General features: G+C 55.2%; 1 protein-coding gene across 2 annotated transcripts; it reads right to left on the bottom strand.

Moving 5' to 3' along the window:
- Positions 1-801: 801 nt before the first annotated feature.
- On the bottom strand, positions 802-14,374 carry SLA2 (Src like adaptor 2). Of its 2 annotated transcripts, none has more exons than XM_030533799.1 (8): positions 13,858-14,374; positions 12,116-12,247; positions 9,195-9,294; positions 8,402-8,488; positions 6,280-6,383; positions 4,109-4,258; positions 3,113-3,245; positions 802-2,697 (listed from the first exon to the last, which is right to left on the bottom strand). In XM_030533799.1, the coding sequence occupies exons 2-8, from the start codon at positions 12,201-12,203 to the stop codon at positions 2,550-2,552; spliced, it is 810 nt and encodes a 269-aa protein (XP_030389659.1). In that variant the 5' UTR covers positions 12,204-12,247; positions 13,858-14,374; the 3' UTR covers positions 802-2,549. The 2 variants fall into 2 exon arrangements, with proteins under 2 accessions (XP_030389659.1, XP_030389658.1); XM_030533798.1 differs by having other exon boundaries at positions 12,116-12,266; positions 13,858-14,373.
- Between the last annotated feature and the right edge of the window lie 11,815 nt (positions 14,375-26,189).

The raw sequence follows: 26,189 nt of genomic DNA, 5'->3' as shown, positions 1-26,189 counted from the left end.
TAATTGCTCAAACCCAAACACCCTTGTCCCACCCCATCTCTTCCCCACCCTTTCTCTGAGGCCCTGCCCCCCCACTCCATCCCCAGTCCTGCCTCCCCCCCACCCTCACTCACTTTCACCAGGCTGGGGCAGGGGTTTGGGGTGAAGGGGTCAAGGGGGTAGGAGTGGCAGAGAGCTCCAGGCTGTACCTGGGGGTTGGGGTGCAGGTTGGGGTGCTGTGTGCGAGCTCTGGGAGGGTGTTTGGATGCAGGAGGGGCCCCAGGCCTGGGGCAGGGGATTGGGGTTAGGAGCGGGCAGGACCGGCGCTAGGGTTTTGAACGCCCTAGGCGGATGGCAATTTCGCCGCCCCGCGGCTCCGCTGGAGCCGCCGCAGTGGTGGCTGCGGGAGGTCCACTGGAGCCGTGCGAGCAGCCAACCACCCGCAGGCACAACTGCCACCACCTCCGGACACCCTGGGCTGCTGGCTGCCGCGACGGAGCCCTGACCCAGGGGACACCCTGGACTACTGGGGCGGCGCCCTGACCCAGGGTGCTGGCTGCTGCGGAGGCGCCCTGAGCCCGGGGTTTCCCTGGGCCAGAGGACCCCCTGCCCCTAGGCTGCCGGCTGCCGCAGCGGCGCCCTGACCCCGGGGACCCCCTGCGCTGCCGGCTGCTGCCGGCAGCTCAGACTCCCTCTCTGTCCCAGCAGCAGCGGCTGCTCAACCATTTAAAAAAAATGGGAGGGGGCGCTTTTTGGCGCCCTCAAATCTCGGCGCCCTAGGCAACCGTGTAGTCCGCCTAAATGGTTGCACTGGCCCTGGGAGAGGGTGAGGAATGCAGGCTCCGACCAGGTGGTGCTTTGGGCAGCTCCCAGACGCAGCCGGCCTGTCCAACCATGCATGGAGACGCACACCCCCGGCCACTTCTGGGATCTGTGCGGAGCCAGGGCAGGCAGGGAGCCTGCCTTAACCCCGCTGTGCTGCTGACCGTACTTTTAGCAGCCTATTAGAATCTCCCAGATTGGTGTCAGTAGCCACCAGGAGAGTGATTCTGATGCTTGGAGACTCCCAGCCAAGCCGGGAGGGTTGGTAGCCCTAATTGCACCCAAGGGCATGACACTGTGAGCCGGCTCAGCGTCCAGCCTGAAGAGAGCTCCGTAAGCCCCAGTATGGGGGAAGCAGCACTGGCTGAGGTAGGAGCAAAAAGCTGGAGGCATACCTGGTTTAAGGGAGCACCCATGACGTGCCTAATACTGTTTTCTCAATTCTTGATGCTAAATTTGTTAGTCTCAGAACTCTGTTGGATTTTCTTTTGTCCCAGCCTGGCAGGAAAAGCCCAGGAGACTGAGAGGGGTCTAGGGAAGCTGTGAAGGCGAGACCAACTCCCCGACAGCCATCTGGCAAAGGCCTTGGACTCACCCTCTCCCTTGCTGGGAGTCGGGAGCGAGTGCTTTGCACAACCCCTAGAGCACCTGGCCCAAACCTCAGCCACTTTAATAGGCCAAATTTTTACATGCCGATTTTGCATGAAATCTGGAAACGCAGCCTCTGCACAGCATATTGGATACATTATATGAGCTAAACTGCATGAAAGTCCTGTCCTGGGGCCATGACCTGTTAGGTAGAGGGGCGTGCTGGTGCCATTGCCACAGGACACAGCTCAGTTATTCAATATTTGCATTTTATTTCAGCTGACAGCTACAGCCCAGTAGTTGGAAGCCATTTCCTGGCCTCAGGTCATGGCCCCTTTATGAACCACTTTGGCTGGGCCAGTGTCTTACTGGGTTGCATGGCCTGGCTTTAGGCAAGTTTGTCTTTGCAGCATGTGTGGAGAGGCACTCAGCTTTCTCTGCTGCAGGCCCATGATGATAGGCTGATGTCAAACACGGGAGCCTGCAGTTGGCGATGGCCCCAGCTCTCAGGCCGGTGCTGGTGCTCGGAGGGGCCTGGAGTTGGCAGCGCTATGGCTGGAGCACGCAGGTCTGGACTGAGGGGCGCAGGCTGATTCTGCCCCGTCTCTGTCTGTTGTATTCAGTGTTAGGCAAGGCCAGTCAGTCAGAGTGTCACATGCACTGGCATCGAACTCTCTTACACACAGCACATAACAGGGCCTCTGTACATTATAATTCATCCCAAACCCCTCTTTCCAGCAAGTCCTTTCCTTCTGGCCACTGGGCCCAGTAAGGTGTCCTCAGAGGCTGCTTGTGTGCTGGGATTCCCAGGCAGCAGCTTACTCAGCCAAAGCTGCCAGCACTGGAGGTGAGAGTGACTCTGAGCAGCAGGCGCTGGGTTCCTTGTGGTGAGCAGTGAATCCAGACCCAGATGGGCCCGAGTCAGGTCCAAAGCACTCAGAGCACCCCACCCAACCAGCTGGGTTCAAACATGAGACAAGGCCAGCTGGGGGGGGACAGCTCAGAGCAGCACTGCTGCAATAAATTACTTGGCATCAGGCCAATCATTTATATGGTGCGTGTGGTGGGTGGAGGGTAAAAGTTCAGGGGCTGGGGAAGCAGCTTGGTTGGCTGAGACTGCAGCCCCGCCGTTTCTGGCGCCATGTGCTGGCCTGGCACCCTCAGGCGCACTTCCACAGACGGCCCTTCTCGCCCTTCTCCGGGGGCAGCTCTTCCGTCAGAAAGAGGTAGGAGCTGATGGCTTCTCGCAGGCCCAGGCTGACAGGGGACTCCCCTGCTGGGGCTGGAGCCTCTGAAAACAGGGCCGAGCTACAGACAGAAGAGAAGGATGCTTAGCACAGTCACGCTATTCACCAGCAGCCTGGCACCCGCCGGACCTGGCCCTGCCCCCCACTCTAGCCAGTGTCAGCATTACTGGCACCAAAGCTAAGCACCAGTCTAGAGGCAGACAGGCCCCAGCCTGAGCTGCTGCATCCCTTTGTGTCTGGTGAGTCCTTGGAGGCCCCCTCCCTGCTCAGCACCCAGACCTTGGGAGCCGGGCACCTTAGAACCTGCACCCAGATGGGCAAGGAGTGGGCAGGGGGCATTGCAGGTCCCCCACAGCAGGGCTTCCCCCCGCAGTGCACAAGGAGGGCTCCACTCCTGCCATCCCAAAGAGCAGTGGAGCCGCTTCAGCCCCTGCATGAGTGAGGGGCAGCACCCTCCGCTACCAGCAGCTTCCTACCTGTCAAGCTCCTGCCAGTTGAGAGACGATTTCTTGACAACCACAGGCAGGGCCAGGTTCTGGGCTGGGACTTGAACTGCTCCTTGGATGAAGCACGGCTCCTTGAGGAGGCAGCACAACCCATCCCCGATTTCTGGGGCAGAGAAGCAGGGAGCATCAGCAATGGTGTCCCATTCACCCGCCCCCCGGAACATGCACACCCTGCGTGCAGCACAGACACGTGCACCGGTGCGTGGCCACGCAGGCTGGCTCCTCTGCTGGGGTGTCAGCTGCAGTAAAAGGTGCCCTGCTCACATCAAGGGGCAGCTGGAACTAAGCAGAGCAGGCCGGTGAGCACTGCCGCTCAGGGTCACATACTGCAGGCTGCTCGTTGCTGGGGGGCTGGAGCACTCTGCTGAGAGATGCTGGGCAGCTAGACCATACCCAGCATCCACAGGCCTGCTTTGCAGACACATCTCTGCAGCCGTGACCCCTGCAAGTCACGTGCACAGTGGGATGGGCTTGGGGTGAGCAGGGAAGAGCATGCAGCCCACCCCCCCATCCCAAGTACATGGGGGCAGCGTAGTCAGATGTGGCCAAGCCTGGCTCTGGGCCGCACACTCCTCACTGGAGCATGGGTAGTAGGGCCCAAGGAGTGGCCCTGTCACGAGGTAGGCACAGCACGGAGGGGTGATACTAACTCGGGACTCTTACGCCTGCTCCAAGCAACACCATCCCTAAAGACAAGGGTCTATTCCTGGATTCATGGCACCTGTGCCCCCCACCCCAGAAAATGGGGCTAAGAGCTCAGGCTGGGGAGGAATGGGGGCGGGGGGGGCTGGGGCTGCTTGCCCAGTCCCTGCGCTCTGGCTGTCCCAGGGTGAGCTTGGCACCCAGAGCTCTTTGGTGAGTCTCCTTTTCTCCCCCCTCGCTGCCCCTCCCCTGGTCTTTGGGGCTCTGCAGGCCCAGGGCTGCGCACATTGATCACCCACTTCCCACTGGGGCAGGGGCGGTTACCAGAGTAATAGTCCACCAGCTCCTGCAGGCTGGGGAAGGTGAGGCGTGGGGCGATGTAAAGCCAGCCGTTCTCCAGGCGGTTGATGCGATAGTGTTTGACGGAGTCCCAGGAGGAGAGGTTGGTGCGCCTGACTGACAAGGAGTAGCAGCCTGCAAGAGGAGCGATCATGATGCAAAGCCTGGCTCCAGCACACTGCCACGACCGGGGGCACAGCGCTGAGTTGGGGCAGGGGGCTCCTGCCACACCAGCATGTTGGCTTCATTGCAACTGCACTGGGCCCAAGCCCTTGGCAAAGGCCCCGGGGTGTTAGGAGCATTGCAGACTATGGGCGGAGCTGAACACTGCACGCTGATTGGCGAAGGGAACAGCCCTATTGGGCATATCGGCCAATTGACAACAGCAAAATGAGATTTTCACAAGGTGGGGTCTGACTGGCCAATGTTCTGTGCCACAAGCCAAGCTGATCAGCTGCTGGACAGCCATGGGGCTGCTGGCCAGGATAGGCTTTGCCGCCCTTATGCCAGCTGACCCTCCTGCCCCCACATCAGACAAGGTGAGATACCCTCTTGTCTTTGGAACACCCGCTCCAGAGAGCCAGCCGGCTGCCTGGCTGCAGGCAACACCCTGGGCTGTGTGCTTATCCCCATCGAGCAGTGTGGGAGGGAGCCCCACCTGTGGGAAGCTCACTGACACACACTAGCCAGCCCGCTAGCGGGGTCACTCCCCTGTCCCGGCACGCACAGCACGGTTTTCAGTTCCTACGCTGGTAACTGAATGCTGCAGGAAGCTTTCTGCCTGGGGGCAGTGGAGTGGGGGGGAGGGAAGTGTGACACAAACCCAGTGTACTCAGGAAACCGCTGGGCTCAGCAGCCAGCTAAAGCTGCAGGTGCAAGTGATCGGAGATAAGGCCACTGTTCTACACATCGCCGTTATGTGCACCGCAGATGAGGCAGGAGGCCTCAGTCAATAACACATCAAACTCAGCCCTTGAAACTGTTGATCGTCTGGCCCTTGAGCCAGCAGGTGCCTGCTTCCTACCGTAAGTGGCCCTGGGGAAGGCAATGGGAATCCTGAGCACAACACACAGCAGCTGGTGTGTGCAGGGGCAGGCTCCCACTTTTAAAGAACTTGTGCTTCCCTTGGGGATGGCGCATGCTGTGGCCATGCTGGGCCAGCTGGGACCGAACAGCCTGGGCCTGACTCAGCTCTGACCTGCTGGGCTGTCACTCCTCAGCAGCAGCCAGCCTCTGCCTTGGATCGCTAATAATTGATTTAGCAGGGCTTTTAGGAAAAGGTACAGGTCCGTTCTGGACCCCAGCCCTGCTCCACTAACACCAAGGGGGAGCTAACACTTCTAAGAGAGCCCAGGATTTTCAGCAAAATCTTTGCTTGTGCCCTGGGGCCGCTCTAAGTTATGCTGGGGCCATTTCAGCCCCAGCCTGCAGCAGTAGCGCAGAACTGGAAAGGTGCCAACATCATACCTGAGATCAGGGCTCTGACCTCAGTGGAAACAGGTGTGCTGCTGCTGCTGCTTCGCCTAGCCTGGCAAACAGCCGCGGCAGTGGGTGAACTTCCCCTCACACCAGCCCTCCCTTTCGCGCACAGCCCCAAGCAACAAGCAGCGAAGGCCCGTCCCTGGGCTCTGTGCTCCCCCAGGGTGTGTGGGGGCCAGTTTGGTGGCTGTTTCAATGAGCAGCCTTTTAGCAGCAATTCCAGTAGCAGCTGCAGCTCTCATGCGCTTGGTACCCAAGAGCCCTTTGCCCCATCTCTGTCATTCCCCACGAGCCACCCTCCGGGGAAAGGCCAGGCTGGGCTGGGGGTGCACAGAAATTCCCTGCTCAGGTGCCAGGCTGTGCCCAACAACAGGCACCAGCTCAGGCTAGACTCTCCTCAGCCAGACTGATGGCAGCAGCCCAGAAATCTCGGTGACCCTGGAGCCCTTCCCCTATCAGGGACTGTCTGGGCATGGCAGGAGGTGCTGTGGGGTGAGCTCTGGGGCTGGGATACTGCCCACATGTGAGGCTGGTAGCCTCGGATTGGACAGTACCCAGGCATCTCGCTGCAGGACTCCTGCTCACTAAGAGGAAGCAGCCCCATGGTTCCTGCCCCTCGGCTCCAGCCCGGCTGGCAGGTAGTGGGTGCTTGGCAGCGGTTCTGTGAAGTCTTTTACCTTGCCTGGTCTGGCTCTCTCGGATCAGGAAGGAACCGCTGTGGTTGCATGGCAGAAGCAGTAGCTCCTCGGCTTTCTCCCGGCTAACGCCCTCATACAGCCACCTGGCAGCAATGACAGGACACTGAGCACCAGAGGGTGGCAGAAGGCAGCCCCACTCCTGGGCCATCACAGTGCCCTGCCCCCCAGAACAGGCAGCGCTCAGCCCTCCCCCACTATGGGGACAGCCCTGCCTTAGCAGGGGACAGGCTGGGTGGTCCCATTCCTGGCTCCCACCCAAGCCCAGGCTGTTCGTTACACTTGGCCCAGGCTTCCTCTGGAACAGCTGCGCTGGCTAACAGCACACAGCAATACAGTGTGGGCATGGAGACCGGCAGCGAAAAGCAAGGGGAATGTAGGAAGGCAGACAGGCCAGGCAGCACTGTTACACCTTCTCCACACACAGGAACCCCAAGGTGCCTTCCACGCCCACAAGTGGTCAGGACTCAATGGCACAACAGGAATAACATGGTTTCCAGGAAGCTGACTACGGTGTTCAGCCAAGAACCCAACCCGTCAGGCTGCATCTTCCTGGAGCACTGCCCCCAGCCCCCTGTCAGCACCACACTGAAGGCAGCACAGAGCCCCTGGCACCACGCTGAGGCTTCAGCAACACCAGCACCACATCTTGCAGCACCCAGGGCTGCACGCTGATCACTGGCCACAGCCGGCCCATACGAGGTGGCAGCAGAAGCTCTGCAGCTGCAGGACACAAGCCCAATACTTGGTTTCTCAGGCTCCCACTCAGCCTGCCTTCCAGAGCGGTGTTTGCCCTGGGGGCAGATCCAGGGGAGAGGAGCAGGACCATGGGACCCATTCAGGAGGTGGGAAAGCGGGGCCGGGGGGTCTGCTCAGCTGGCTTTTACTGGCTGTGAACTAACTGCACACTTCTCCAGGGCATTTAGTGTCCCTGCTCCCGATGGGTCATTCTGCGGCTCCGGAGCCACTGCCAAGCAGGAGCTCTAGTGACGCTGGACCTTCTAGGCCAGGCCAGGACCCAGGTCTGTGAAGCACTTACATGTTTTGGGCACTACAAAAAAGCAATTATTATAGCGGCCATGCCAAATTCCTCAGTCAGCTGGCATTGCTCCACTTCCCGAATGCCCCTAGCCTACCCCAGCATGCCTGGCAACGTGGCTATTCCAGAGTGAAAGCCCTGCACCATGGAGCCAACTGACACATCTGGGCCAATTTGAAATTCACTCCAAGGAATAGCTGAGGGTCTCCCACGTGCTGACCTGTCAGAGCCACTCTGTGTGGCCAGCGTCTAGCACGGTGGGGCCTGGGCTGTGACTGGGGCTGCCACGGTACAATCCCAAAGCGTATTCTGGAGAATCGCTGCAAAGTGGTCGGTTTTGCATCTAGTGGGGCCTGAATTCTGCATTTCAGCCCCAGTGCTGGGAAGAGCAGGAGACAATAGCTGGGGGGAGGGGAGAGGAAGCTGTGGCTCAGTGGGTGTCGCTCAGGGGGTCTCAGCTGCATGTGAGCTCCCTGCCATCTGGGTAGCAGAGTGCACCACATGCTCAGCTCTAGGGCTGTCTGCGCTTCACCTAGAGCCCGATCCCCTGACCAGAGAGGCCATACAGCTTTGTCCTCTGACAGCAGCTGGGTCCCCTGCATGCGCCAGCCTCAGTCCTGGGACAGGCCCCATCTCAGCCCCCCATGCCCTGAGACCATGTGGACAGCGCCAGCAGAGACGGGAGAGGTGGCCTGGAGCATGGAGACTGCCGCCTCTCCTCCCTAGCTGTGTGTCCGTGAGGCACCTGGGTGGGGCTCTGGGCCCCTGGCACTGCCAGAGTGCACTGACCCCGTGGGCACCTGTGGCCTGCGAAGCCCCAGGTGCTGTTCCAGTTCCGCTGCCTGTCTGGCACAGCCACGCTGGGTGACTCACCCAGCCTGCAAACAGCCACCAGTAACGCTACTCTCCTGTGCATTCCCACCACATTTGCTTGCATGGGAGTGTTTGCAGGGGCCGTGCCTTCCTGTGTCTGTGCAGCACCTGGCACCAGGGACCCTGACCCCGCACTGGCGTGATACAGCACTAAACAGCAGCACTGATAACGCCAGGCCCGCGGGCTCCTACCTGTGCCACACCTTCGCCACGTGGCTGCTGGGGACCGAACACTCCTTGCCGGTGACTAGTGACACCACGTTCCACCATTCCCCATCCCTGGAAGAGAGAAGAGTTTCCAGGAACGCCACGGCCACATGCCTCTAAATAAGGCCCATGGCTGTGCTGTGCTGGTAGTCCAGCAGCTTCTTGCCTGGCTTGGTCCCCCTGCCCCCTGTATGTATAGCCAGCCATCTCGGCCCACTGAGCTCACCAGGGGCCTCTTTGTTGCTGCGTCTGAGTTTCTGGGGGCTCCTGAAATCAAAGCAGTGGGGCTCGATGCCATGGGAGCTTGAAACGTGCTTGCAGGGGATGGTCCTCACACAGCCCAACACCGTTCCCGTGGGGCACGAGGCTTGCCGGGAGCCAGGAATGAGTCAGCAGAGGCTGCTCCCCTGTGATGTCTCCGTGTTCTGGCTCCTGGCGTCTGGCAGAGGCCTGTGTGAGCCCCAGGCCAGAGACAGGCTCCAGCATATGTCCAAGGAGGCAAGATTGCGGGGCATGGGAAATATATGACTAGAGCCTTTCCTAGAGCTCCCCAGGGCCTGGGGAAGCCGCAGGCTGCAGCGCTGGTGGCCGTGGCCGTGTGTTTAGAGGCCATGCGTCTCAGAGAGGGGATGGGGGCAGAGCCCCGGGTGTGCCAACCTTGTCAAGCCTGGCACAGTACAGTGAGAGCTTGGGCACAGCTTGGTGAGCACCCCAGTGCTGGGGAGGCCTCAGTCTCCTCTCCGGGCCCTGGGGTAGCACTTGGGGTTGAGAGACTTACTCGGACAGGACGTTCAGCTGCTCGCCTGGTCGCAGGATGGTCTCTGCCTGCCCCCCCGCGGGGAAAGAGCACAAGGCAACTGCCACATAGCTGTTTAGACCTGTCGAGAGACCACAGCACCTCAGAGCACAGTACTGCCCTTTCCTGCCCATGGGGGCAGCGCCCGCAGCCTTGCCAGAGGGGCAGAGCAGTGCCGGGGTGAGTGGGCCCACGGCTCCCAGTGGGTGCCCAGAGAAGGGATATGTGCAGGAACAGACTTTGTGGTATGCCCCTGGCCTGGCAGCGGTACTGACTCTTGTGAGAGGTCATGTTTTCTTTAGAGCCCCAGCTCCCAGAGCCGGGGTGCAGGAGAATCGGGGCTTTTAGGAAAAAGTCAGTGGCCAGCCCCAAAATCCAGAAAGCATAGCCCTGAAGCTGAAGAGCGCACCCCCCCCCACAAGCCACAGAGTGCGACCCCCCACCCAAGCCAGACAGCACAACCTCAGAAGCCATAGAGCGTGACCCCACAAGCCAGAGAGCATGGTCCCAAAGCTGGAGCTCACCCCCTCCCCCAAGCCTGAGAGCATGGCCCCTCCCACCTCAGAAAGTTACAGCCAAAGACACTCCCCACCCAACTATTAGGATTTTTTTTTTTAAATTGAAGGATTTTAAGCCAATCTCATGCTTTTTGGGGGCCTGGTGGTGAGATTTGCATGTGAGAGGTCAGCAGCACAGCACTAGCCCCCACTGCAGGAGTACTGCTTGGATTTATATCCCCCACCCATGCAACTGCAGTGTGAGTGTGTGGGGCGGGGGGTGTGTCAGCCCCACACTTGGCCCCTTGCATTTGGCACTGTGGGACTTGCCTAGTTGCAGGGGCTATAGATGACCACTGGAGGGCGCTGGGCAGGGGCAGGGTTTCTAGAGTCCTGGGGGAAGGATGGGGTGTCTGCTCTGCACTGTTCACAGCTTCCCCAAAGGCCTTGGTTCCAGGCCCAGCCAGCCACAGGTCACTTGGGTTTTGCTAACGCCCACGAGTTCACAGAATCATAGAATATTAGGGTTGGAAGAGACCTCAGGAGGTCATCTAGTCCAACCCCCGGCTCAAAGCAGGACCAACCCCAAGTAAATAATCCCAGCCAGGGCTTTGTCAAGATGGGCCTTTAAAACCTCTACGGATGGAGATTCCACCACTTCCCTAGGTAACCCATTCCAGTGCTTCACCACCCTCCTAGTAAAATAGCTTTTCCTAATATCCAAACTAGACTCTCCCACTGCAAGTTGAGACCATTGTTCCTTGTTCTGTCATCTGCCACCACTGAGAACGGCCGAGCTCCATCCTCTTTGGAACCCCCCTTCAGGTAGTTGAAGGCTGCTATCAAATCCCACCTCACTCTTCTCTTCTGCAGACTAAATAAGCCCAGTTCCATCAGCCTCTCCTCATAAGTCATCTGCCCCAACCCCCTAATAATTTTCTTTGCCCTCTGCTGGATTCTCTCCAATTTGTCCACATCCTTTCTGTAGTGGGGGGCCCAAAACTGAATACAATCATAGGCATCGACTCCGTGGGAGCTCCGGGGCTGGAGCACCCATGGGGAAAAATTAATGGGTGATCAGCACCCACCGGCAGCCAAGCTCCCTGCCCCACCTCACCTCCTCCTCCGTCTCCTTCCTTGAGCATGCCACGTCCCAGTTCCTCTGCCTACCTCCCAATGCTTGCAGCCACCAAACAGCTGTAGCAAGCTCTGGGAGGGAGGGGGGAGGAGCAGGAACATGGTATGCTCAGGGGAGGAGGCAGGGCCAGGTGGGAATTTGGAGAAGGAATCGAATAGGGGCAGGGAGGGGGCAGAGTTGGGGCAGGGACTTTGGAGAAGGGGTTGGAATGGGGGCTGGGCAGGGGTGGAGTCGGGGTGGGGCCAGGGGCCATTAGAAGTCGGCGCCTATGGACGCAATACTCCGGATGTGGCCTCGCCAGTGCTGAATAGAGGCGGAATAGAATTGCCTGTTTGGAGCACAGCCTGGATTGCTGGAGCAGGTTGACTTGGCTGAGGCCAGGCCCCCCTGCCGCTCTCAGACCCCATTAGGAAAGCCAAGAACCAGCCTGTTTTCTTCTGCTCTGCCTGTGGGGGTGGGATGCAGCCACCTGTTGTCATCCCCTGCATCACTGGGGCTGCCTTGTTGCCAGGCTCTGCATGCTCCTGCATCCCAGCTCTCCTGGGGCACACCCTGGCTCAGACTGCGGTCCCAGGTCATTGCAGGCCGCCGGGGCCCAGTGCAAACAGGCAGGAGCCGTGTCAGATGCAGCCCTCGTTCTGTGCAGGAAGAGGTACCGGCCTTTCCTGCCAGCCTCATTCCTCCTGGACTGAGCCTGTGCTGGGTACCTCAGAGCTGGGCCAGAGCAGGTGGAGGGACACTGGCAGGCTCCCAGCAAAGGACACCCCGAAGCGCACATCAGCTGGGCAGCAGCGTGGGGAGGGAGAGGAGCCTTGTGCAGACCAGCTGGGGGAAATGAGCAGGTTACTGGTGCTCCGGGGGCCCACAACTTTGGCATCTTGCCAGCCCTTCCCCACGCTAAAGCCAACTGCTCGGTACCCTGTCCTGCTCCTCCATGCTAGAGAAGCTGAGTCTGGCCATTGGGCAGCCAGGCCCCTGCCCCCCTCGCTGCTGGAGGACATGGCAGGGTCTCAGGCGGCTTTGAACAGTGATGCTCCGCAGGCAGGAACCTGAGCTGCATGTGTCCTGCTGGCAACGGAAGAGGCTGATTCCTAGGGCTCTGCGCTGAGCCAGCGGGCCTAGCATGATGACAGGGTAGGCATGGGGCAGAAGAGGGCACTGCAGTGCCCCATGGGATGGATTCAGGATGGGGTTGTTGTGCACAGGCTGGGAACCCTGAGCCCACATCTCACCGGTGCTCAGGGCTGCAAAGGGGCCATGATTCCTACCTGTCTGCACGGGGGCAGTGGCCTGCATGGCAGCAGCTGGGCTGGGCTGAATGACAAGCTGCTTGCTCCTGCTGGGCAAACTTCCCATCCTTCCCGGGCACCTGCGGGGCCTCAGCAGACAGCTCTGAGCTTCTGCAGCAGGGAGAGAAATCTGAAAAACCAAGGGATGGCTAAATGCTTGAACTTGTGGGCTGCTGCCTGCGCTGCTCCCTGTCCACCCCTGGTCTTGTGGGATCCCTGCCCTCCCCACAGCAAGGGCCTTCAGTGAGGCTTTCAAATGGCTGACTGGTTCTTAGCGTAAGGTGGCCCAAGCAGCTGCCCAGGCAGAGCCACATCCTGCTAGGGTGGGCCGTGCCCTGAACTATGCACAGCCAGGGCTACATGGCGTGAGAGACGGTGGCCTGCCTGGGCTGCTGGGGCTGGCTGCTTGCCCTGGCTGTTCACACACATGCAGGTACAGGCCTGCGCATTCACACCCACCCATACAACCCCCCGCTCATTGGCGCTTTAGCCTTGGCCATGTTTATAAAATTGCCCCATTTGGCTGTTATGTGTTGTGCCCCCCTGAGCGCAGGCACTGGGGCCAACGGGGCACATGGAGCCTTGTTTGGGTGGTTTTCTGTGTCGTTGCTCTTGGTTAAACCTGACCAGCCCCAGCGTGTTGCAGGCTGGGTGGGCTTGGGAAAACTCTGAGCCCAGAGGTTCCTGCTGCAACACAAAGGGGAACTGGGGGCTTACGGCAGTAGGGCATTGCCCCAGAGTCATGCCAGAGAAGAGTTTGATGTATCTGGACAGGGCCTCCCCCATTAACCGGGTCAGGGACACCACAGCCCCACTGAGGCATGCAGGCTGCGAGGTCATGGCAGCCGGCTGGTGGGGAGAGTGATACAGAATGGCCAGGGGCTGCACAACACAGCACTGCATTTGCCCCTCCTAATGAGACCCAAGGGAATGGCTCAGGGCAGTGATCACGGGTGCCATGGAGATCTCGTGCCTAAGAGCACCCCAGGGGCCTGCCAGTCTCTGGTCATTGAAGATACCAAAGTAATTCTTACCAGAGAGGGCTGGTGGCCAACTGCCACTGAGGGGGTCTAGGCCCTGTGTAGCTAACTGCCCCCTACTCCCAGCAGCGTCAGCTGGCTATGGCAGGCCACGTTGTCTTGTTGCCTAAGTACCAGCACATACACACAGACCCTTGGGACATCGGCTTCCTCTGCTGCAACCACCCCTCACCTCCAATGCCAAACTGGGGCATGGTGGCATTTAAACAGCTGCTGCACTACACCCCAGAGGTGACTGCATTTCAGTGGTGAGTGAAATGACCCCAATCTCACAGGGAGAGCTGTGAGCCTTAGTTCATCACTGTTTGTAAAGGGCTTTGCATGCATGGGCTGAATGGGATGAGCATGTTATCACAGCGTCTCATCGCACAGTCACGGCTCTCCCCCATTTCCTCTGACTCAGCTCCGGGCCCACAGAAAATGGGTTCAGACAGAGCTACAGCAACTGAACAGGGCACGTGCTGGTTCTGCTGCCCTGAGGAACAGGACTGGAGTGAGGGCTGACCAGTCGGCAGCTGCACCCTTTCCTTCCTCCCTCATTAGGGTATCTGACAGCAGGCAGGTTATTCAAAGCTTTGTCTTCATTATGTGCAGCCCATCCGTTCAGAACAGGCCCCTGGGCCAGAGCTCACCAGCCCCCAGCACCCCGCTTCTCCCATAAGAAAAACTTGTTCCACTTACTTGACTCTCATCTCAACGAAGACGCTACAGGGCTCCTCAGAGCTCGGCAGACGCTGTGCAGAGTCTGCAGTGTCACCCCTCCTGCTGCGGCAGGCTGCCTAGGGCAGGAGTCACTCCAGTGCTGGACAAAATCCACCTGCACACAGGGAGGCACTAGGACTCCTCTGAGCCCACCACTGCAGGCTCTCCCAGCTGGTGGCTCCCCTGTGCAGTGCAGAGCCCACCACTGCAGGCTCTCCCAGCTGGTGGCTCCCCTGTGCAGTGCAGAGCCCACCACTGCAGGCTCTCCCAGCTGGTGGCTCCCCTGTGCAGTGCAGAGCCCACCACTGCAGGCTCTCCAAACTGCTAGATTATGCTGTTCAGAACCCCCTGGCAGCAGGTCCCTGTCTTTCTCCTAGGTGCCGCTGTCCTCTGGTACTAGAAACTTCTGTGTAGCTTATTGTTGAGTGTGAGGTGTGTGACAGGAGGGGAGCTGGCTGGGGCCGTGGAGCCACGACCCGTTCACGTTTCCTGTGACGTGCGCAAGTGCTGGAGAGGAGGCTGGAGCACTGGTTTCTGTTTCTGCTCTGAGAGCAGCTGCTTGCAGCATCCTGTTTCCATGGGGGCAGGTGTCACTGTGGATGGGGACAGACCCATATCTGCTGGTACTGGCTAGCAGCCCTGGGGAAGGGTGCAGGGGCAAGACACCCCGTCCTCTGGAGCCAGCCTTGAGAACATGGCAAGCTGGTGAATTCCTCCCTGGGATTGGACTCTGGGTTTTAAAACACACACACACACACACACACACACACACACACACACGTACAGCTGAACCTCCTCCCTATACAGGTACAGACACCTGAACCCCTCCCCCTGTACAGGTATGTACACCTGATTCTATCCCCCTATGTATAGGCATGTATGGCTGAACTCCTCTCCCCAGTACAGGTACATACACCTGAACCCCTCTCCCCAGTACAGGTACATACACCTGAACCCCCAATACAGGTACAGACATCTGAACACACGCACTCACGTACAGGCATTTGCGTCTACACCCACAAGCTTCAAACAGCCCATTGGTTTCCTGGTGCAGGTATAAAATAACCCTCCAGGCATTTAGCCCCTTGGCTCCTCCCTCAGCAGTCCAGCCTGCCTGCCCACCCAAGAAAGCCCAGGAAGGGCCCAGAGAGCCAGGCAGCTGATTGGCTCCTGCTGTCCCCCCATGCAAAGCAGGTGGAAATGTTCCTTGAGCGGCCTCCTCTTGATCCCATGTTTCACACTGGCTTCGCACAGGGGTCAGCCACTCTGTGCAGTGCCAGGCAGGGCAGCGTGAAGGCCCCTGGATCAGCTGTGGTGCCAGCTGTGACCTGCTGGCCTTGGGCGCATGGGGCCCATTACCCATTTATTACCCACTAACAGCTCGCTCCCTAATGGGATTCTGCATCTGAGCCCTCCTGCCCATCCAAGAGCCCCGCGTGCTTTGGCCCAGCCCCCAGTTCTGACCTGTCAGCTGAGAGCAGATGCCCCAGCCTGAAGCAGGGCATTCTGGGTGCAGAGCCTCCACGTTAATGTAAACACCATGCTGCTCCAGGCATGGGGCTGGAGTTAGCAGGGAGGAAGAGGCAGGCTGGAGGCACGGGCACAGTATTCCTGGCTGATGGGCAGCATTGCCCTGTGCTCAGGGCAGCGATAAGCCCCTGTCAATGGAAGAACAGTGGGCTGATTCCAAACAAGTCAGCATGCTGGGCTGTGAATGCTGTGCAGGGTTGCTTAGCTCCCATCTGCAGTGCAGGAGATCTTATCTGCCCCAGCATCTAAAATAACCTGTGTGTCACCACGCCATTACCACACTCCAGCCCACGTGCTTATGCTGAAGAGGAGGAGGCAGCTTCATGGAAACTGTGTGACGGTGCCTGGGTGCTATGAGCATGCACAGCCGCCAGCCAGTGGCTTGCTGAGCATTGGGGCAATTCACCAGAGCTCCCCCACCCCCGAAACCCACACAGGGCCCTGAGTCCCAGCAATGCTGGCTCCTTGCCAAGCCTGTAGCCCCAGCATGCAGGTCACAGGCCATTCTGTTCGCTGGTTCCAGCCACTCCCTTGCCTAAGCTCTGATGCAGGCAGGCACCAGGCTCCATCGCTGCTCACAGGGGGCGTCCTCTGAACGTCTGAGTGAAGCTGGATATTATATTTGTGTTAGAGCAATGCATGTTGTGTGGTGAAGGCCGGACTCAAAAGAGAGACAGCCTCACTGGCTGGGCGGGGACCCTCTGCAGGGCAATCCTGCTGTACTGGAGGAAGTTACCTGCAACTGAAGAGCACAAACCGAGCACACACATGACTTGTCCTCTCTTAGTTTTAGAAAGCCTGGCCAAGGTTAGAGGAAGTAACAGACCAACATAGACTCAGACTTTAAGGTCAGAAGAGACCATCATGATAATCCAGTCTGACCTCTTGCACAATGCAGGCCACAGAATCTCACCCACCCACTCCTGTAACAAACCCCCAACCTATGTCTGAGTTATTGAAGTCCTCAAATCATGGCGCAGAGAATCCTCCAGCAAGTGACCTGTGCCCCATGCTGCAGAGGAAGGCGAAAAACCTCCAGGGCCTCTGCCAATCTGCCCTGGAGGAAAATTCATTCCCAACCCCAGATATGGCGATCAGTTAAACCCTGAGCATGTGGGCAAGACTCACCAGCTAGCACCCAGGAAAGAATTCTCTGTAGTAACTCAGATCCCATCCCATCTAACATCCCATCACAGACCATTGGGTATATTTACCGCTAATAATCAAAGATCAATTAATTGCCAGAATTAGGCTATCCCATCATACCATCCCCCCATTAACTTATCAAGCTTATTCTTTAAGCCAGATATGTCTTTTGCCCCCACTACTCCCCTCAGAAGGCTGTTCCAGAACTTCACTCCTCTAATGGTTAGAAATCATCATCTAATTTCAAGTCTAAACTTCCTGATGGCCAGTTTATATCCATTTGTTCTTGTGTCCACACTGGTACTGATCTTAAATAATTTCTCTCCCTCCCTGATATTTATCCTTCTGATATATTTATAAAGAGCAATCATATCTCCCCTCAGCCTTCTTTTGGTTAGGCTAAACAAGCCAAGCTCTTTGAATCTCCTTTCTTAAGACAGGTTTTCCGTTCCTCGGATCATCCTGGTAGCTCTTCTCTGTACCTCTTCCAGTTTGAATTCATCCTTCTTAAACATGGGAGACCAGAACTGCACACAATATTCCAGATGAGTTCTCACCAGTGCCTTGTACTAACACCTCCTTATCTCTACTGGAAATACTTCCCCTGATGCATTCCAAGACTGCATTAGCTTTTTACACAGCCATATCACATTGGCGGCTCATAGTCATCCTGTGATCAATCAATACTCTGAGATCCTTCTCCTCCTCTGTTACCTCCAACTGATGTGTCCCCAATTTATAACCAAAATTATTGTTATCGATCCCTAAATGTATGACCTTGCACTTTTCACTATTAAATTTCATCCTATTATACCTCTACCCCAATATAACACTACCTGATATAACACAAATTTGGATATAACATGGTAAAGCAGCGCTCTGGCGGGGAGGGGTGGGGGCTGCGCACTCTGGTGGATCAAAGCAAGTTCGATATAACGTTTCACCTATAATGCAGTAAGATTTTATGGTTCCCGAGGACAGCGTTATATCGAGGTGGAGGTGTACTATTACTCCAGTTTACAAGGTCATCCAGATTTTCTTGTATGATATCCCGGTCCTTCTCTGCATTGTCAATACCTCCCAGCTTTGTGTCATCCGCAAACTTTACTAGCACATTTCCACTTTTTGTGCCAAGGTCAGTAATTAAAAGATTAAACAAGATTGGTCCCCAAACCGATCTCTGAGGAACTCCACTAGTAACCTCCCTGCAGCCTAATAGTTCACTTTTCAGTACGACCCGTTGTAGCCTCCCCTTTAATCAGTTCCTTATCCACCTTTCGATTTTCATATTGATCCCCATCTTTTCCAACGTAGCTAATAATTCCCCATGTGGAACCATATCAAATGCCTTACTGAAATTGAGGTGAATTAGATCCACTGCGTTTGTCTAAAAAATCTGTTACCTTCTTAAAGAAGGAAATCAGGTTGGTTTGGCACAATCTGCCTTTCATAAAACCATGTTGTATTTTGTCCCAATTACCATTGACCTCAATGTCCTTAGCTACTTTTTACTTCAAATTTTTCTCCAAGACCTTACATACTACAGATTCAAACTAACAGGTCTATAGTTACTCAGATCACCCTTTTTTCCTTTAAAAATAGGAACTATGTTAGCAAATCTCCAGTCGTGCGGTACAACCCCTGAGTTTACCGATTCACTAAAAATTCTTGCTAATGGGCTTGCAATTTCATGTGCCAGTTCCTTTAATATTCTTGGATGAAGATTATCTGGGCCCCCCCGATTTAGTCCCATTAAGCTGTTCGAGTTTGGCTTCTGCCTCGGATGTGGTAATATCTACCTCCATATCCTCATTCCCATTTGTCATCCTACCTTTATGCCTAAGCTCTTCATTAGCTTCATTAAAGACTGAGGTGAAGTATTTGTTTAGATATTGGACCATGCCTAGATTATCCTTAACCTCCATTCCAGCCTCAGTGTTTAGCGGCCCCACTTTTTCTTTATTTTCTTCTTATTTATATGGCTATAGAACCTTTTACTATTGGTTTTAATTCCCTTTGCAAGGTCCAACTCTACATGGCTTTTGGCCTTTCTCACTTTATCCCTACATGTTCTGACCTCAACAAGGTAGCTTTCATTGCTAATCCCGCTCATCTTCCACTCCTTGTAGGCTTTCTGCTTTTTCTTAATCACCTCTCTGAGATGCTTGCTTATCCAGCTTGGTCTATAATTCCTGCCTGTGTTTTTTTTCCCCTTTCTTGGGATGCAGGCTTCTGATAGTTTCTGCAACTTTGACGAAGTAATTCCAGGCCTCCTTTAGATCCACAAGTTCTTCAGTCCAATCTACTTCCCTAACTAATTTCCTTAATTTTTTAAAGTTAGCCTGTTTGAAATAAAAAACCCTAGTCATAGATCTATTTTTGTTTATCCTTCCATCTAGTTTGAACTGAATTAGCTCATGATCACTCGAACCAAGGTTGTCCCCTACAACCATTTCTTCTATGAGGTCCTCACTATTCATCAAAACCAAATCTAAAATGGCATCCCCTCTTGTTGGTTCTTCAACTACTTGGTGAAGAAATCCATCAGCTATTGCATCCAGGAAAATCTGAGCCCTATTATTATTACTAGCACTTGTCCTCCAGTCTATATCTGGGAAGTAAAAGTCTCCCATGATCACACAATTCCCATTAGTGTTTAAGCAGCAAAGAGTCCTGTGGCACCTTATAGACTAACAGACGTTTTGGAGCATGAGCTTTCATGAGTGAATACCCACTTCGCTGGATGCAAGTGGGCATCCAACGAAGTGGGTATTCACCCACGAAAGCTCATGCTCTAAAACGTCTGTTAGTCTATAAGGTGCCACAGGACTCTTTGCTGCTTTTACAGATCCAGACTAACACGGCTACCCCTCTGATACTTGACATTAGTGTTTACTTCATTAAAAAAATTAAAAAGGTCTCTATCCATATCCAAATCGGATCCCGGCGGTCTGTAGCACACCCCAAGCACTATCCCAGGGGATGCTCTAGTAGCTTTCTTTCCCAATGTGATTTTTGCCCAGATAGACTCTGTGCTATTCATTCTATTACTTCTTATTTCTTTACAGTCTACCTCATGACTGATATACAATGCTACTCCACCACCTTTGCCTTTATTTCTGTCTTTCCTGAATAGCACATACCCTTCAATACCTGTACTCCAGTCATGACTACTATTGCACCATGCTTCTGTTATCCCTATAATATCTGGTTTCACTTCCTGCACCAGTAGCTCTAGTTGCTCCATTTTGTTACCTAGGTTCCTCGCATTAGTGTACAAACATCTTAATTTTGGCCATTTGGCTTCACTGACATTCTTTACCTGATTAGGCACAGACATTCTACTATCAGTATCACCTATTAGACTGGTATCTACACTACCCTTCCTCTGTATGTCCATTCTCCCACCCACGGCTGTATCCTTTCTTACTTCATTTTCTTCCCTCTCAACGTTAAATTCCGGCATAGAGATTACCTGGACATCTCCCAACCACCTCCCCCCAGTTCTGTTCCTAGTTTAAAGCTCTCTTAATCAGTTGTGCCAGTCTCCATCCTCGAAGTCTATTTCCCTCCCTACTCAGGTGAAGTCCATCCTGAAAGAACAGTCCTCTGTCCATGAATGCTTCCCAGTGGCCGTACATCCCAAAGCCCTCCTTATAGCACCACTGCCTGAGCCATCTGTTAATCCTCATAATCCTGTCACACCTTTGTTGCCCTTCTCTAGGAAGAGGCAGAATCCCATTGAAGATCACCTGAGCCTCGATTTCCTTAAGCGTCTTTTCCAGCCTGCATAGTCTCCCTTGATAAGTTCCAGCGAGAATCTAGCCGTATCATTTGTTCCCACATGAAGGACAATCAGCGGATTCTTTCCTGCTCCCGTTAGGATCCTCTTCAGCCTCACATCCACATCCTGTATCTTAGCACCTGGCAGACAGCACACCCTTCTGTTCTCTGGATCAGCTCTAGTTACAGGCCTGTCTATTCTTCTCAGTAAGGAGTCCCCAGTCACGTAGACCTGCCTTTTCCTGGTGACAGTGTGATTCTCCAGTCTATCCCCTGCTCCCTCTGGCTGCAAGTCCTCTTGATTCCTATTGTCCCTTGCAATCCTTTGCAACCCATCCAGTATCCTCCCAGGGCTCGTATTTGGTGTCATCTCCATTGACTCTTCCCCTCTTCCTATAGGACTAGCTGCTCTTCTCTTTTCCCTTGCCCTCCCACTTTCAGCAACCACCTGCTGTGCCCCTTCTTCATTTTCCAACTCAGCAAACCTGTTCCAGAGCTCTATTTCTCCTTCACTAGCCCATCTTTTCCTCTGCCTGGTTCTCTTAGTCACATGCTTCCCCTGTCCACTTCCCTCACTCAGCAGTCTCCCCTCAGAGTTCTTTGGTCCTGCTTTCATCTGCAAGTCTGAGATTATCCCTTCACCCTCCTCATGTCTTTGCTCCATCATCTGCTCGAATCCCCTTTTAAACTCAGCCAGAGTTTCCACTTGTATCTCCAATCCTCGGATCTTTTCTTTCATCAGTTCTATCAGGCGGCACTTCATGCAGACAAAACTCTTTTCAGGTACCCTCTCCAGGATCATGTACATGCCGCAGCTTCCACATCCAGTCATCCTCATTGTGTCTTCCACTGCTGCTTCTATATCAGTCATAGCCTTCCCACCTAAAACCTGTTAGCCCGGGAAACGCAAACCAACCCAAAACACCATCACCCACAGCAAAAAAAAAAAACCCATCAGGGTCCAGAACACCGGCAGAACACCACCCACTCCCTTCCCTGGCCTGTCTGTTCCTCTGCCTAGCTCTCTGTCTCCCTCGCAAACTCCCCTTGCAAACTCCCACTCAAAACTCCCCTGTTTACAGCCCTTTTGGCTGGCTCCTGTGCTGCTGTAGCTGTCTGTGTCGCTGCTTGACTGGCTGGCTACCTTTATAGGACCCCTAAGCAGAGATGCCCCACCTTCTAATCAGGGCTCAGCTTCTCTCCCAGCACACTGCCCCTACCAGCCTCCATGCATATAACTACAAAATACAAAAACCTTCTCCTCCAACAGAACTCCCACTGAAACTCCCATTTACAGTTCTGTTTGCTGGCTCCTGTGCTGCTGCAGCTCCAGGATGGTGCCTCTGGGGGCATAAGGAAGCATCCCAGGAGCATAGGGAATCCCAGACCAAGCAAGGCCAACAGTCCATTTAGTTCAGTATCCTTTGGCCAGCAATGACTAAGCCAGATGCTATAGGGAAATGTGCAAGGAGCCTGTGGTGGGCAATAATGGAATACCCAGCCCATAGGGGAAACTTCTTCTAACCCTATGAGCGGTCAGCGTGTGCCCTGGAGCTGCTATACCTCTGGTGCAGTGTTTGTGGCTGCTCTCCTTATCCATATAAGTGTCCAGTCCTTGCTGTCTCCTGCTATGCCCTTGTAGCAATGAGTTCCACAGGCTGGTTACATGGTGTGTGGAAACAGATTTCCTTTCACATGTTGCCTGCCAGTTCCATTGGGTGTCCCCTTCTTCTAGTGCAGTGGTTTTCACCCTTTTTTCCATATTCAGACCCCTAAACATTTTTGAATGAAGGTGCAGAGCCCTTTGGAAATATTAGACAGTCTGCAGACCACCAGGGGTCGACGGACCACAGGTTGGGGGGAAAAAAAAAAGGTTATTCACCTTTCGTAACTGTTGTTCTTCAAGATGTGTTGCTCCTGTCCATTCCAATTAGGTGTATGTGCACTGCGTGCACAGTCGTTGGAAAGTTTTTCCCCTAACAGCATCATCGGGTTGGCTATGGAGCCCCTGGAGTGGCGCCTTCATGGTACTCAATATATGACCTTGCCAACCCGGCGCCCCCTCAGTTCCTTCTTGCCAGCTATTCTGACAGAGGGGAAGGCGGTGGGTTTGGAATAGATGTGAGCAACACATTTCAAAGAACAACAGTTACAAGGGGTAACCATTTTTTCTTCTTCGAGTGATTGCTCATATCGATTCCAATTAGGTGACTCACAAGCCTTACCAGCCTGGTGGGGTTGGAGTTAAGAGAACACCGATTGCAGCTGGTTCGATTTTCTGAAGGGTTTAGTGCGCTCGATGTAGAAAGCTAGTGCGCTGCGAACATCAAGGGAGTGGAGCCGCTGTTCCCTGGTACTGGCATGAGGCTTAGAGTAAAAGACAGGTAGGAAAATGTCCTGACTGGCGTGGAAGTGCAACACCACCTTGGGGAGAAAGGCCGGATGTGGCCTGAATTCCACCTTATCCTTGTGGAAAACTACGTAAGGTGGGTCAGAGGTGAGGGCCTTTAGTTCAGACACCCTCCTCGCAGACATAACGGTGACCAGGAATACTACCTTCCATGACAGGTATAGAAGTGAGCAAATTGCCAGTGGTTCAAATGGGGGCCCCATGAGCCTGGAAAGGACCAGGTTAAGCTCTCATGCAGGGACAGGCTGCCGGATCTGGGGATGTAGACGCTCCAAACCTTTAAGGAAGCGGCTAACCATAGGGTTGGCGAAGATAGATCGACCAGATGCTCCTGGGTGGAAGGCCGAGATATCAGTCAGGTGTGCCCTTATGGAGGACACTTCCAGGCCTTGTTGTTTCAGGTGTAGGAGGTACTCCAAGATGAGAGGTACCAGTGCCTGGAGGGGGCGTGTATGATGCTGGTCACACCAACACGAAAATCTCTTCCACTTTACCAGATACGTAGCTGTGGCGGAGGGCTTCCTGCTGTCGAGGAGGACCTTACTTGTTCTGAGCTGAGAAGTTCCATGGGTTTCAGCCAGAAAGCTTCCAAGCCGTGAGGTGGAGGGACTGTAGGTTGTGGTGATGGAGGCGATCATGGTCCTGAGTGAGTAAGTCAAGGAGGAGAGGTAACGTGACCGATGCGTCCACCGACAGCTCCAGTAGTGTAGTCTACCAGTGTGAAGGCCACGCTGGGGCTATCAGAATTACCTTTGCTCCCTCCCTGCGGACCTCGAGCAGGACCCTGTTCATGAGAGGGAACAGAGGAAAGGTATAGAGCAGGCGACCTCTCCAGGATAGCATGAATGCATCCATGAGGGAGCCTGGGCTGCAACCCTGGAAGGAGCAGAACACTGGGCACTTCATGTTGCGTCAGGTGGCAAACAGGTTGATCTGGGGGAAACCCCCACCTTTGGAAAATGAGGTGTATGACATTCGGTGAGATGGGCCACTCGTGTGTGTGGAAGGACCTGCTGAGGTGGTCCGCCAGCGTGTTCTGAACTCCTGGTAGAAAGGATGCTTCCAGGTGAAAGGAGTGGACTGTGCAGAACTCCCACAGCTGGAGGGTCTCCCAGCATAGGGGAGAGGAACGGACTCTCCCTTGCTTGTTGATGTAAAACATGGCGGTGGTGTTGTCCATTAGAATCGCTATGCACTGGCCTTATAGTCGGGCCTGTAAGGCCTGGCAAGCTAAGTGCAAAGCCCTCAGCTCCTTGACGTTGATATGTAGGGAAAGAGGGGAGGGATAGCTCAGTGTTTTGAGCATTGGCCTGCTAAACCCAGGGCTGTGAGTTCAATCCTTGAGGGGGCCATATAGGGATCTAGGGCAAAAATCTATCTGGGGATTGGTCCTGCTTTGAGCAGGGGGTTGGACTAGATGACCTCCTGAGGTCCCTTCCAACCCTGATAGTCTGTGAAAGCTCGGCCTGTGACCAGAGGCCCTGTGTCTGGAGGCCCCCCATCCCACAGCTGATGCGTCCATAACCAGGGACAAGGAAAGTTGAGGATTATGGAAGGGGACTCCTCTGCATATCACTTGGGAGTTGAGTCACCAGCGAAGGAACATAAGGACCTGCCCTGGTAGCATGATCACTGAATTTAAGCTGTTGTGCCCTGGGTGGTAGGCTAAGGTGAGCCATGCCTGCAACAGTCTGATCTGCAGCCTGGAGTGATCGGTCACGTACATGCAAGAAGCCTTGTAACCGAGGAGACTCAGGCACACCCTTGCTGTTCTGGTTGGGAACTGCTGGAGGCTTTGAATGATGTCCGGGATGGCTTGGAATTGGGACTCCGGCAGAAGGGCTCACACTTGGATAGAGTCTAACACTGAATTCTGTTCTCTGGGTCGGTTCCAGGGTCGACTTCCCCAAGTTGAGGAGGAGACACAGCTGCTCAAACATGAACCTGACCAAACGGATTTGGGACGGCACCTATGACCTGATGCAGCCCCTGAGCAGCCAGTCATCAAGGTAGGGGTATATTTGCACCTGCTGACGATCAAGGAAAGCAGCACTCGGTGAACACTCGGGGGGGCTGTTGAGAGGCCGAATGGTAGGGCAGTGAATTGGTAATGCTTGTGGTTGGCTATGAAGCATAGGAAGCGCCTGTGTGCTGGATGATCGCTGTGTGGAAGTACATGTCCTTTATGTTGAGGGCGGTGTACTAGTTTCTTGGATCCAGGCAGAGACAAAACAAAGAGCTAGGTAAAGGTGGAAAATTTGCTGAGCAAGACGCCACAGTTCCAATGACCGTCACTGGCAGTAAGAAGTAACTGAAGAGGCACTGGGTTGGCAGAGTCATATTGAGAGCCATGAAGGCTCCACAGCTGACTTGACGGGTGCTACTAGGGGAAAAACTTTCTGATGACCGTGCATGAGCAATCGCTCAAAGAAGAACCACTGTTCCAGGATTACGAAAGAGATTTGAATTGGAGCAGGCAGCTGGAGAGAGAGCACATACAGCACAGTGCTGTGTATGAGCCAAGCTCCGACAGGGCCTGGGACCCCCGTGTCTGGCTCAGACATGCCTGCTCCCTGGAGCCAGCCAACCTATGAACAGGGGCATTTGGATGGGGTCTGCGCACATCTCCAGCCCTCAGCTCCTGAGGTGGCACTTTCTCAGGCTCACTCGCCCTGGTTGTGAGGGGCCTGGCTGGGGTTTGGTGCGAGCCAGCCCCAGCCCTGCCCGTTTGGCATTGTTATGGAGACGTCTGCCCAAACTAGCTGCACGGCTAGTTCTGCGCCCCTCCCTAAGAGCTGTGGATCAGTCAGGTCACAGCCCAGGCCGCGCTGCAGGCAGGGAGCCACAGGCTTTGCAGCACCAGCCGCTAGAAAGGGTTTGGGGCCTGATCTCCATGGTGGCTGCTTCGTGCCCTGCTCAGTCCCTCCTGCTACCACCACAGTACAGCCTGTACCAGGCCCAGTGCTGGGGGAGGCAGGACTCCTCACCACCTACAGGAGCAGCCCTCCCACCCCGGCAATGCAGAATCCAGCTCTCCTAGCACTGCTGCAAGGTTCGATTTGAAACCATTGATTCTCATAATTACCAGATTCTGCTGCTCTTGGAACCGCAGGGAACTAGCCCCAGGCAGAGCTGGCAAGGGGCAGGGGAGGGGGCACAGTGTAGGCAGCAGTGCTCTGTCCTGCCCTGCAACTGCCCCTGCTATCCAGGCCTAGGCCTTTGTGCAAACTGGGCAGCCTCGTGCCTTGCAGCTGGGGAGCAGAGTGAGGCCAGACTATCACTGGAGTAACCTCCAGGACAACCCAGGTGGAGGGTAGGCTGTCCCTGCTGTGAGGGAAGCCCCCGCCCCCATTTGGGTTCTGCAGCAAGGTGCTGGCTGGTGGGGAGGCAGCGTGGACAAGCCCTCTGCTCCTCTGTCATGTAGGACAAAGGGCTTGAGCAG

This window comes from Gopherus evgoodei, chromosome 14 (assembly GCF_007399415.2).
Source record: "Gopherus evgoodei ecotype Sinaloan lineage chromosome 14, rGopEvg1_v1.p, whole genome shotgun sequence".
Classification (NCBI taxonomy): Eukaryota; Metazoa; Chordata; order Testudines; family Testudinidae; genus Gopherus; species Gopherus evgoodei.
The sequence above is the reverse complement of the archived record's forward strand: the minus strand, read 5'-3'. Positions and strand labels throughout refer to the sequence as shown.

What these genes read in the sequence shown, in the direction of transcription:
- SLA2 (XM_030533799.1), bottom strand. Translation starts at nt 12,203, where the DNA reads ATGGGAAGTTTGCCCAGCAGGAGCAAGCAGCTTGTCATTCAGCCCAGC. An exon ending in AGAGAGCCAGACCAGGCAAG is followed by an intron (nt 4,259 to 6,279) that starts GTAAAAGACTTC and finishes CTCCTCTTGCAG; the next exon opens with GCTGCTACTCCTTGTCAGTC. An exon ending in AACTGGCAGGAGCTTGACAG is followed by an intron (nt 2,698 to 3,112) that starts GTAGGAAGCTGC and finishes TTCTGTCTGTAG; the next exon opens with CTCGGCCCTGTTTTCAGAGG.